Below are 12,797 nucleotides of genomic sequence, written 5' to 3'. Positions count from 1 at the left end.
ATGTCTAAGGAGTAAAATGCATGCACTTATTTTGCAGGGGAAAATTATTTGAGATTAAATGGGTTAATACTAAAGGTTCCTCACCTTTAAATATCCTGACAGCACATGAAACAAATGAAATCATTTCTTGGTTTTGTCCCTGTTCCTTTTCAAATTAACGCCCTTTAGTGTTCTTTTGGAGTCTTTTTACCGGCAGCATATTTGGAGGGAAGTCTTTTTACTGTGCAAGCCTGCACTGAGATGTATGGCAGTGTGTGCACTTTGTACAGGTTGCACTAGCAAAGAAAAACTGCACTGCTGCACCCTGCTGGTGTTTTAAGTGTTTGCATGCTGAGCTCTTTCAATCTGGCTCTGTAACACAAACTTGAAGACTGATGCTGTGGGACTCGAGTGAAACAACGAAGTCCTTACTTAACTGTTATATAGACTTTTAAAGTTTTACAGATGAGACACATTACAGGATTACATTGTGACATGGTGTTGTTCTTGTTCGTTTTGCCAGAATGTGAAATGTGAAATGTACTTTGTGTAAAAATTATGTGTACGTTTAACACACAGTGCGTGACTTTGGATATTTTAGTACCCAGACTTTTTTTTTTTTTTTAGCAGTCATAGTGGGCGGGGCTGCTCATGAACCAATGGTTGCTTAAAGCCCTGCGACGTCATAGCATGACCAATCAGTTCAGTCAGTCTACTTTCACTTTCCTTTGACTGTAAATGGTGGCGTTTTTGTGATCAAGCTAGGCTAGACTGACGATCAATACATCTGAAAGTATTTGGGTTTGTTTTTTTTTTTCCATCCCAGCGTCTCTTTTGCTCCCGAAGACCCCATTTGCACAGCAGGTCTGTTTCCACGTTGTTCAGATGTCATGTCGATCCAACAGGAGTACAGAAACAGGTCATACAGTATGAGAAATGTCCAACATCCGTATTCTCTGACTCTTTCTTCTTTTCTGCAGGTGAAATCATGGAGGGTTTGCTTAAGGAAATAAGAAGCAAGGATCAAGCAGCAGCCTCTCTACTGGAACGTAAGTGGCAGAGAATATGAGAATATTTATCCTAGGGCTGTGTGATATGACCAAAATCTCATATCCCGATATAAGAATTCTATCGTCCGATAACGATATAAATCACAAAAATGTAACATTTTCTGTAAATTCTGTGAATCTTTAACAGATGCATGAAACTATACATTTTTAGACATAAGTTAAGCCGTTTTCTTTGTGAGTATTTATTACACAGCGTGCTGCGGGGAAAAGCCTGTTCTAACGTTTGAGTCTAAGGTTTATTTTTTATCACCTGGCAGCTGTTTTTTACTTCTCATTGTAAATAATCTGCTCTTTCACCTGATTCAGTTTATTTTGAAAAGTCTCAACAGGATCTTGAGCTTTATTGTGAAAGGTTTATGTGGAACATAAACAAGCGGACACGCAATGGTGTTACCGTCATTGTTGCTAACAGAAACGCATAAAAACAGGCGCTTGCCCATCCTTAGTGTGGTTATATTAAATATAAGACAAAGAGAGAACTTTAAGAAATTAATATAGCCACTACAGTGACCATCAAAACGATGAAAAAATATTGCCGTAAACAGTTTATTTTGCAACACCACGAAACAAACGATAGTGTAAAACGAAATGATAGACGTTTTTATATCGTCATCCGATATATATCGTTATATCAAACAGCCCTAATTTATCCTACACTACTAGAGTAAATAAGATGTAAATATTTATGCATATATATATATATATATATATATATATATATATATATATATATATATATATATATATATAGAGTGAGTAGGCTCCGTTGTTGCAACAAATGAGTATAGGTGTCAGAAACCACTGGAAACTAACAAGAAAAAAATCAACAGAACCACGAATTGAATGTTATTTCAATTCAGTTTTATTTATACAGCGCCAAATCGCAACAACGAACAATAATAACTTTAATTTGTATAATCAGGAGGCTACTTGATCAATAACAGATCTGCTCTTTCAGTGGCAGATTTACGCAGTGACTCAGATCTCCAGTCACTGACTTTACAAGACCTGGGTTTGCTGTTCCCTGGAGTTAAAAATGTCAAACGGAGAAGGAAAATCTTTGATATAATACACAAGCAGGTAAGCAAGCAAGCTGTTTATAACTGAGAGGAGAGGGATTCAGCTGGACGTGTGTAACCCATATAGAAAGTCAGATCTGGACAATAAACACTTTTATTTGTTTTTCTTTGTTTCAGAAACCAATTGGTGTGCTCATAGAGGAATTCAAGGACTTCATCCCACATGAATCTCTCAGGGGTAAGTACAGCCTGCTAACATTGTTGGCTCTTGCATTTGATTGATTTGGATAAGCGGAAGAAAATAGATGGATGGATGGATTTAGGATGTTTTGGGGAAGTTTGAAAATATCACATGTAGATTCTTATACATAACCTTAAACTTTCCATCCAGCTGCCTTAACCGAAAATGGAGTCTTGGTCGACTACCTAAAAATGTTGAAGGAAATGAAGACCCAAATGAATGAAGATTTCCTTGATCCACATATCAATCTACTGGAGGACTTCAGGAAATCTCAACCATCGCAGGACCAGGACAAAGGTTTTTAATCCAGTTTTTTTAAGCCTAATATTAACGTGTCTTAATTTCACGAGTGCAGATTCAAAGCTTTTACAGAGGGTAGCAAACTTCAACTTAATGTAGGTAAAGCTTTTTATCTGATCCAGTCCATTTATGCTGAATATGCATAAGCCATGTCTTTGATATTGAATAGACACAATATCTGACCACAGCTCAGGCTTGTTTGCTTTTACATCTACTTTTACATGAATCCACAGAATGGAAATGACAGAGATATGAAGTCTCAATTGACATGTCATTCTCTCAATGTAATGGACAGATTAACAGGCATCCATTTTTTTAGTCAATAATGGGCCCTTGCTGCTCCAACATGACTGCACACCAATACACCAAGCAAAGTCCATGAAGTCATCAATTAGCTACTTTGGTGTGGAAGAACTTGACTGGTCTGCGCAGAGTTCTGACCTCAACCCGACACAACAACTTTGGGATTAATTAGAGTGGAGACTGGGAATCAGGCCTTCTCATCAACATTAACGTCTGACGTCACAAATTCCCATGAACACTAAACCTTGTGGGTTAATTCTGAAATGATGGGCGTTTTGTGATCAGCTTGGCTAGACTGACAACATGATCAACAATATCTACAGCTAAAAGTATTTGTTTTTTGGGGGGGGTTTCATCCCAGCATCTTCTCTTTTGCTCCTGCAGGCCCAGCTTGTAGAGCAGGTCTGTTTCCACATTGTTCAGATGTTATGTCAATCCAACAGGAGAACAGAAACAGGAACTATACAGTATGAGAAATGTCCAACCTCCGTTTTCTCTGATTTTTTTCTTCTTTTCTGCAGGTGAAATCATGGATATTTTGCTTAAGGAAATAAGACGCAAGGATGAAGTGGCAGCCAATAAACTGGAAGGTAAATGTAGTTTTCTGAGAATTTTTACTGTCAGAGTAAATATGATGTAAATAGGCATAAATATATTACAGTAAGTAGGCTCCATTGTTGCTCCATTATGCTGCAAACTAACAAGAAAAAAGCAAACAAAACCATTAATTGAATTATAATTCTAATTCAACTCAGTTTTATTTATACAGCGCCAAATCACAACAACGAACAATAATAACTTCAATAATGTATAATCAGGAGACTAGTCTAAGGAGCTTGGAAAGAAAAGCGTCTGGATTTCTTTAAGTTGCTTGAAAACGTTTCACCTCTCATCCGAGAAGCTTCTTCAGTTCTAAGAGTCAAATGGTGGAGAGTCCCAGATTTAAACCCAGTGGGAGTTTCTCCCCAAAGAGGGACAAAGGGCCCCCTGATGATCCTCTACCTAATCACATGAGCCAAGATGTGAAAACGGGTGTGGGTCACAATCTGCCATGGTTTTGGGTGAGCTCATTGTGAAACCTGGCCCCACCCTATCATGTGATTTCCTAAGGTCAGATGGTCCAGATGGCCGACAAGGTCCAGAAACTTACCCTGGATCCAGATGAAACCATAGTGTTCTTTGATGTAGTCTCTCTCTTCACTTGCATACCCACCATGGAGGCATTGGAGACTGTCAGAAAACGACTACAAGAAGACAACTCCTTGGAGGACAGGACTAACTTCACACCCGATCAGATTTGCACACTGTTAGACCTCTGCCTTACCACCTATATATTTCAAATACAATGAGGGTTTCTACAGACACCCCGTGTCACCTATTGTAGCCAACCTTTACATGGAGGAAGTGGAAAGAAAGGCTCTTGGCTCTTTTAAAGTTAGAGTACCCAGCCACTGGTACAGATATGTAGACTACACCTGGGTCAAAATCAAAACACAAGAAGTGGAATCCTTCACAGCGCACATTAACGCCGTGGATAAAAACATCAAGTTCACCAGGGAAGACACAAAGGACAACTGTTTGCCTTTCCTGGACTGTGCTGTGCACACTGAAGAGAATGGCAACCTCAACATTGAAGTTTACCGGAAGCCCACACACACGGACCAGTACCTCCTCTTTGACTCCCATCACCCTCTGGAACACAAACTTGGAAAAAGTAGTGTAAGGAGAAAAACCTCAGGAAAGCAAAGAATCACGGGCCCAGAGTTAATTCATGTACATGGACGATTGCCTGACACGTTCCGTCGACTACAGAAAGTGTAGGCAAAGCGCGCCAGGCATTCACTCAGAGTTTATTATATACTGTCCTCTCACGTAACACTCATGGGTGGAGTACAAGTTAGGAAAAAACAACTTCTTATCTGCTGCTTGCATACGAGGCCATACATGTGGGTGTTGTCTAAACTTGAGCAACTTCCTCATGTGATCACTTTGTTGCAGCTAAAGAATTTGCTGACATGCTATGTACAGGCATTACTGTGCAATTCAAATAAAGCTAAACATAAAGGTAATAAGGTAAAATCTTTTCACAAGTAGACCCTACACCACCGGGCAGAACATGTTCCCTCTAAGCCTGAAGGGAAAAAGAAGAAACACACACATGTAAAGGAAGCACTCAAAACATGCGGGTATCCTAATTGGGCGTTTATAAAGTCAGCAAAGATGCACAGAAAAGAAGATCGGACACCAGCGAGGGAGGATAAGAAAGACAGATGCAACAAGATTGTCATCCCCTATGTAGCTGGTGTATCAGAGAAACTTAGGAGAGTTTTCTCCAAGCACAACATCCCAGTGCATTTCAGACCTAGCAATACAGTCAGACAGAAACTGGTTCATCCCAAAGACAAAACTCCAAAACACAAACTTAACAATGTGGTGTATCCTGTACAGTGCAGCGAGGAATGCCCAGACCTCTACATTGGAGAGACCAAACAGCCACTTCACAAGCGCATGGCACAACTTAGAAGAGCCACCTCCACGGGACAAGACTCGGTGATCCATTTGCATCTTAAGGACAAAGGTCACTCTTTCAAGGATGCCAATGTTCACATTTTGGACATAGAGGACAGCTGGTTTGAAAGAGGAGTGAAAGAAGCCATTTATGTCCACTGTGACTGACCATCTTTGAACAGAGGCGGTGGCTTACGACACCAACTGTCTGCCATCTATAATCCAGTTTTGAGATCCTTCCCAGACGTCTTAACACCCACTCACACCCTGGGCCATCTGACCTCAGGAAATCACATGATAGGGTGGGGCCAGGTTTCACAATGAGCTCACACCCGTTTTCACACCTTGACTCATGTGATTAGGTAGAGGATCATCGGGGGGTCCTTTGTCCCTCTTTGGGGAGAAACTCCCACTGGGTTTAAATCTGGGACTCTCCACCATTTGACTCTTAGAACTGAAGAAGCTTCTCGGATGAGAGGTGAAACGTCTTCAAGCAACTTAAAGAAGTCCAGACGCTTTTCTTTCCAAGCTCCTTAGACTACGATGACCTGGATGACTGAGAACCTTCACAGACAATCAGGAGACTACTTGATCAATAACACATCTGATCTTTCAGGGGAAGGTTTGAGAGCTGACTCAGATCTCCAGTTACTGACTTTACAAGACCTGGGTTTGCTGTTCCCTGGAGTTGAAAATGTCAAACGGATAAGGGAAATCTTTGATATAATACACAAGCAGGTAAGCAAGCAAGAGGAGAGGGATTCAGCTGGACGTGTGTAACCCATATAGAAAGTCAGATCTGGACAATAAACACTTTTATTTGTTTTTCTTTGTTTCAGAAACCAATTGGTGTGCTCATAGAGGAATTCAAGGACTTCATCCCACATGAATCTCTCAGGGGTAAGTACAGCCTGCTAACATTGTTGGCTCTTGCATTTGATTGATTTGGATAAGCGGAAGAAAATAGATGGATGGATGGATTTAGGATGTTTTGGGGAAGTTTGAAAATATCACATGTAGATTCTTATACATAACCTTAAACTTTCCATCCAGCTGCCTTAACCGAAAATGGAGTCTTGGTCGACTACCTGAAAATGTTGAAGGAAATGAAGACCCAAATGAATAAAGTGCAAGATTTCCTTGATGCACATATCAATCTACTGGAGGACTTCAGGAAATCTCAACCATTGCAGAACCAGAACAAAGGTTTTTAATCCAGTTTTCTATCTGATCCAGTCCATTTATGCTGAATATTCATAAGCCATGTCTTTGGTATTGAATAGACACAATATCTGACCACAGCTCAACCTTCTTTGCTTTTACATCTATTTTTTACATGAATCCATTGAATGGAAATAACAGAGACATGAAGTCTCAATTAACATGTCATTCTGCCCATGCCATGCTCAGAGCAGTCTGTGTACAAAAAGTGTTACATTTTGTACATGAATCACAAACACATGGAAAAGGTAAAGTCTGTCAAAAATGTTGCCGTTCACAAGATAGATTCTCAGAAACCCCTTACATATAGTATATAACTATGGTATATGACTATATGGTAAATTAGAACTAGAGTACAGTTAAGATTTTTACAAACATTCATAAGATTCATAAGAAGTACTCAACAGGTTCTTTGTCAAGTGGTCCAGTGAAGCGCCACAATAGCCAAACCAGTGACTCTCCACAAATGCAACAAGGTAAATCTCACCTTGTTTTTCTTTGTACTCCAGTGACACACAGTGCTGTTTTACATGAAGGTTTATTAGATACAATTAGCAGTAGTGCAATGTTGTCCACACCAAGGTAAATTTAGCTCTTCACCAGGTGTTAAGGTCAGTGTTGGGAAGGTTACTTTTAAAATGTATTCCACTACAGATTACAGAATACATGCCCCAAAATGTATTTTGTAACATATTCCGTTACGTTACTCAATGAGAGTAACGTATTCTGAATACTTTGGATTACATAATATATTATCATGCTGTTTACAACTACATGAATGTACTATTGCTGTGTGATTTATTACTATTACTGAAGGCTACTCACCATACCAATACCAACTAGATTTTTAAATCTTAATATAAAATGAGTAACAGTAGGGTGGACATTTTGCAGCGATCGCGTGGTTATAGTGGGCGGGGCTGCGCATGTACTCCAATAACCACAGCATGACCAAACTGTTCAGTCAGTCTACTTTCACTTTTTGTTGACCGTAAATGGTGGGTGTTTTTTTGATGAAGCTTGAATAGACTGACAGTACAATGCAAATATCTACATCTAACAGTATTGGGGCATCTTGTCTTTTGCTCCTGCAGGCCCAGCTTGCACAGCAGGTCTTTTTCCATGTTGTTTAGAAGTCATGCCAATCCAATAGGATGACAGCAACAAAAATGTCCAACCTCCGTTTTCTCTGATTTTTTTCTTCTCTTCTGCAGAGGAATATGTTTTGCTTAAAGACAAAAGACGCAAGGATGAAAAAACAGCCGATAAACTGGAAGGTAAGTGGCAGTGTTTTGGGAATATTTATTCTACACTGTTAGAGAAAATAAAATGTAAATATTTATATTGAGGTGGGACCCGATTAAAAAAAATTAATCTAATTAACTAGAGGTTTTGTAATTAATGAATCTCTATTAATCGAATTTAATATTATTTGCTTGCTTTTCAGTGTCATAAAGCTGTTGAATTTTACATGATATAGTTTTTCTGCATGGCATTTGGAAAGTTGGATCACCTGACTCTAAATAGCACATTTTCTAACCCCCTATCTTGTACCACTGATGGTGGTCTACAGCAATCCATTTTCTGAGAGAATTTGTAAGTTTGTCTGGTCCTAAAACCAGTCATTTCATCAAGTTTGGGCTGCCGACACCTTTTGTTGGTACTCGAACGGCTAGGGCTAACAGCTCCCACAGTTTCTGTGCTCGCTGCAACATGTTTTGCATTTAGATGGTACTATAAGTAAGTAGGCTTCTTGTTGCAGCAATTGAGTATAGGTGTCAGAAACACATACCTTATGCCGCAAACTAATAATAATAATTAAAAAAAAAACAGAACCACAAAAGTAATTATAATGAAATGATTTGTATAATCAGCCTAATCTTAACGTGTTGTAAGTTCATGAGTGTAGATTCAACAGGCATCTTCTTTTTAGTCAGTAATTTAAACACTGCTGGCTTTTCATTTAGTTGATTTTATGTATTTCTCACTGGTTAGAATTAAAAGTAAAAGTGCAAACATTCGTGTAATTTTATCTGATTTAAGTTCCTGCCACAAAATCCGCTGGTGTAGCAGTCTGCTTCAAGTGTTAAATCTTGCACATGAATCACAAACACATGGAAAAGGTCAAGTCAGTCAAAATTCTGCTATGTTGTCATTCACAGGATAGGTTTTCAGAAACCCCTTACATATAGTATAAAACTATAGTATATGACGATATGGTAAATTATTACTTAAGTACAGTTAAGATTTTTACATACATTCATAAGTTGTATTTTTTTTTATTTCTTGTAAATGTGTTATGCCCTTGTACTCAACAGGTTCTTCGTCAAGTAGTCACAATAGCCAAACTAGTGACCTTCCAGAAATACAACAAGGTAAATTTCCCCTTCTTTTACTTACACTCTAGTGACACACAGACACATGCATATGGAGCTATGTATGGCTATTTAACAATAGCCATATATAGCTACATAGCTGTTTTACATGAATATTTGTTAGATACAAGTACCAGTAGTGCAAATCGGTTGTCACGCTCTCCTTCTTTCAAGCGTGACCATCCACAGAAAAGACAAGGTAAATTTAGCTCTTCACTGTTAAAATGTAAGGTTGTATTATTGACCAGGTTTTAAGGTTTCCAACTCCAGGCAATATTCAATATTCACTTATTATATGTTAAGAAAAATCTCAGAAATCTAACTTAATACACTGTTATACACACTATAGGTAATCACTCACCCATCCAGATGATTGAATTCAGGTGTTCTAATCACTTCCATGGTCACAGGTGTATAAAATCAAGCACCTAACCATGCAGACTGCTTCTACAGACAATTCTGAAAGAATAGTTTACTCTGTGAATTCCAGCATGGTATCGTGAAAAAAACACCAGCTGTCTGACAAGTGCAGTTGTAAACTTTTCTTGCTGCTAAATATTTCACAATCAACTCTCAGTGACTGGAAATGATTGGGAATGACAGCAACTCAGCCACTAAGTGGTAGACCACGTAAAATCACAGAGCGGATTTAGCGAGGCACATAATGCGTAGAGTCATGGGATGGTGTTCCGTAGCCAAGGTGCTAGATCCAAGCTTTATTTCAATAAGTCCAAAGTGTTAGATGCAGTGGTGTAAAACACGACATTACTGAAGCATTTGAGACGTGTTCTCTCAAGTGACGAATCTCACGTCTTTGTCTGGCAATCTGATTGATGAGTCTGGGTTTGGCGATTGCCAGGAAAACAGTACTTGTCTGACAGCATTGTGCCAAGTGCAAAGTTTGGTGGAAGGGGGATCATAGCTTGGATCATGGGGCATGGTTTTTCAGGAATTGGGCTTGGCCCCTTAATGCTTTAGCAAACCAAGATATTTTGAAATATTTTATTCTCCCAACTTTGTGGGAACAGTTTGGGGATGCCCCCTTTCTATTCCAACATAGAAGGAACATGACTGAACTTGACTGGCCTGGACAGAGTCCTGACCTCAACCTAACAGGACAACATTCAGTTGAATTAAAGCAGAGATTGCGAGCCAGGGCCTCTCGTCAACATCAATGTCTGACCTCACAAATGTGCTTCTGGAAGAATGCTCAAAAACTCCCATAAACACTCCTAAACGTTGTGGAAAGCCTTCCGAGAAGAGTTAGAAACTGTTATAGCTGAAAACAATGGGCTGGCATCATATTAAACCATATAGATTAAGAATGGTATGCCACTTAAGTTCATATGTGTGTAGAAGCAGACAAGCAAATACCTTTGGCAGTACAGTGTATCAAATGATATTTTGTTCCACTCTAAAAAAATTTATTGAAAAATAAACCCTAAAATTTCAGCTGCATATTGTAAAGTGTATAGTTACCTGAGCACATATATTGTTTTCGAGAATGCTTAACATTTTTATATTTGCATTTAGATGATCTAAAACACTATGTTTAAAACCTGTTCAACTCAAGACTTTATATTTAAAAGACTCAGACAGCTCTGTTAATCATTCTAGTAATGTTTTGGAAATTTAAGCAAGAATTTTTTGTGCTATATTAATAAATTGATTTCACTCATTGAAGCAAAGTCTTTTATTTCATTTATCATGAATCACTGTATTCCAGGAAGTTTAATTTGATTCTCCTGTGAATTTAACTTGGTCTTTATTTGTATTTTTTTGTATTATTTCTATAGCCACACTGAAGTACAAGATGGTGAAAAGTGGACAAACCTTTAATGCCCATCAACAGATACTGGAAAAAGTAAAGGCTTTAAGTGAGGATCCAGATTTGAATTTGATCGAACAGAAAGAAAGCGATCAGGATTGCCAGGCCATTATTGTCTTCTGTCCCATTGTTTCACGTATGGGGACAGATATTGATGCAGCCATGACGCAAGTCAAAGGTAAGGGAAAGAATTAAATTAGTCATGCATTCAAAAAATTGCAGTTGTGTTTTATGAGACATTTTTGGGTTTGAGAATACAACCTGAAAGTAACTCATAATAATGATGAGCTTTTAAAAGCATCAAGAATAGCATGAATTTTGTCTAATGTTTCTATAGTATAAGAAAATCTGTAGCCATTAAATTTTTTTCTTTTAATACTTTTCCACTGTTATGTTATGTTCTCGTAATCCGTCTCCTCTTTTTTGCTCTCTGTAGGTTCTCAGCCTGTCATTCTGGTTTTGATGCATCACACACATGAACCCAAGCATGTAGCTTTAATGAAAACATGGAATGACGTTTCTAATGCTATGTTACCATTCCATGTGTTCTACCATGAGACAGTGCATGGATTGTTGCAGTGTCAGCAAAATAACGATGCCATTTCTGAAATTCGTAAGGCATTACTGCAGCACGCAGATATCCAGACAATTAAAGATACAAGTGGAAAGACACAGAATGTCACTGCTAAAAGTAGTAATAGTGGTGGTCGATTAATGAGAATTCAATCCTTTTTGGGATTTTCATAGTGTAAAGTCAGATATCACAAGTCAAAGAAACTGTAAATATGTCCCATGCATTACTCTTTTGTAATCAAATTTTTTTTGCGCTGTATCACTTCAGTAGTGTAGATTGCTCTGACCATTTGAGTAGGAAGCGAAGATTTTATGGTTTTGATCATGCAAAATAATTATTTTGTACATTGTGAAACAAAAGGGCAGCACAGAATTGTCTTTGTGACCTTTATTTCAGTACTTTAAGATATTTCAGCTGTAAGGGTAGTTGCAGAGTCAACAGGTGTGATAATGAAGTGTCAAAGAAGAGGTCAGAGACACAGTATATGGGTGTAGATAGCCATAAAACTACTTTCAACTGTACCAACTGCTGTTTATCTCTAAAAAAAACAAAAGTGACAGTTACAGCTATATGTACACAGTGACATCGTAAGTCCTTTGATCATTAAGATAAATTATAAATATATTTATATCAAAGTCAAATGTATTGTGATTAGTTTCACAGTTGCTATGTAAATCTGCAAGTTATTTTCATCTTTCAGGAAAAAAAAAATCAAGCCAATGTTTAAAATTGTGAATAAAAATGTAAAAAAAACATCTGTTGTCTTCTTTTTCTTTTTTCCCTTTTTTTTTTTTTTTTTAAATTGAGGGGTCCTGAACAGTTCCAAACACCAGTGTATTTACAGTATAATTTAACCTAGTTCAGCTAATATTTCTGCTGTTATTTTCGATATTCTTGACCTTTATTCACTCTAAGAAAGACTAAAGAGTGCAAAGACCACATATTCAATGATAAGCCACTTTATACATGTATACATTATATTCATAGAAAATGAAAAATTGTGTGTGACAAACTTTTTTTTTCTTTTTTCTTTTTTTTTTTTTTGCTTTATGGTTCGTGTAAAGTTTGTCATCTAAATAAAAATGAACTAATATAAACTGCGCTGTATTCTAGTATTTGACGGAATAATTACGTTTAATCCGGTCCTTTGATTTGCTAGCAACGCCAAATTAATGTCACATAAATGACGTGTTATTAATTCTTTAGATTAGCACTGTGGTACTTAAACCGTGTTTTGAGGCCCCCTGGGGCGTAGAGCTTCTGCAGAAAGGCATTCATGAAAGGGAAAATTAAGGTGGAAAAAAATAGTAAATATGAAGTTAAACTAAGCTGGATGAATATGATTGTGTCTTTAGTGTCTTTGTTTTCCTAAATGGAGA

General features: G+C 37.8%; 1 protein-coding gene across 3 annotated transcripts; it reads left to right on the top strand.

The window, feature by feature from the left end:
* Window positions 1-672: 672 nt before the first annotated feature.
* Window positions 673-12,213, top strand: LOC146501438 (uncharacterized). Of its 3 annotated transcripts, XM_085132896.1 has the most exons (15): window positions 673-843; window positions 960-1,028; window positions 2,008-2,129; window positions 2,246-2,306; window positions 2,460-2,606; window positions 3,434-3,502; window positions 6,037-6,158; window positions 6,260-6,320; window positions 6,474-6,626; window positions 7,049-7,117; window positions 7,856-7,918; window positions 8,960-9,016; window positions 9,141-9,215; window positions 10,813-11,022; window positions 11,281-12,213. In XM_085132896.1, the coding sequence occupies exons 2-15, from the start codon at window positions 968-970 to the stop codon at window positions 11,589-11,591; spliced, it is 1,581 nt and encodes a 526-aa protein (XP_084989022.1). In that variant the 5' UTR covers window positions 673-843; window positions 960-967; the 3' UTR covers window positions 11,592-12,213. The 3 variants fall into 3 exon arrangements, with proteins under 3 accessions (XP_084989022.1, XP_084989023.1, XP_084989024.1); XM_085132897.1 differs by lacking the exon at window positions 9,141-9,215 and having other exon boundaries at window positions 675-843; XM_085132898.1 differs by lacking the exons at window positions 7,049-7,117; window positions 7,856-7,918; window positions 9,141-9,215 and having other exon boundaries at window positions 676-843.
* The last annotated feature ends 584 nt before the right edge of the window (window positions 12,214-12,797 follow it).

Source organism: Neolamprologus multifasciatus, chromosome 15 (genome assembly GCF_963576455.1).
Source record: "Neolamprologus multifasciatus chromosome 15, fNeoMul1.2, whole genome shotgun sequence".
Lineage (NCBI taxonomy): Eukaryota > Metazoa > Chordata > Actinopteri > Cichliformes > Cichlidae > Neolamprologus > Neolamprologus multifasciatus.
Note: the sequence above shows the minus strand (reverse complement) of the source record. Positions and strands in the feature narration are given on the sequence as shown.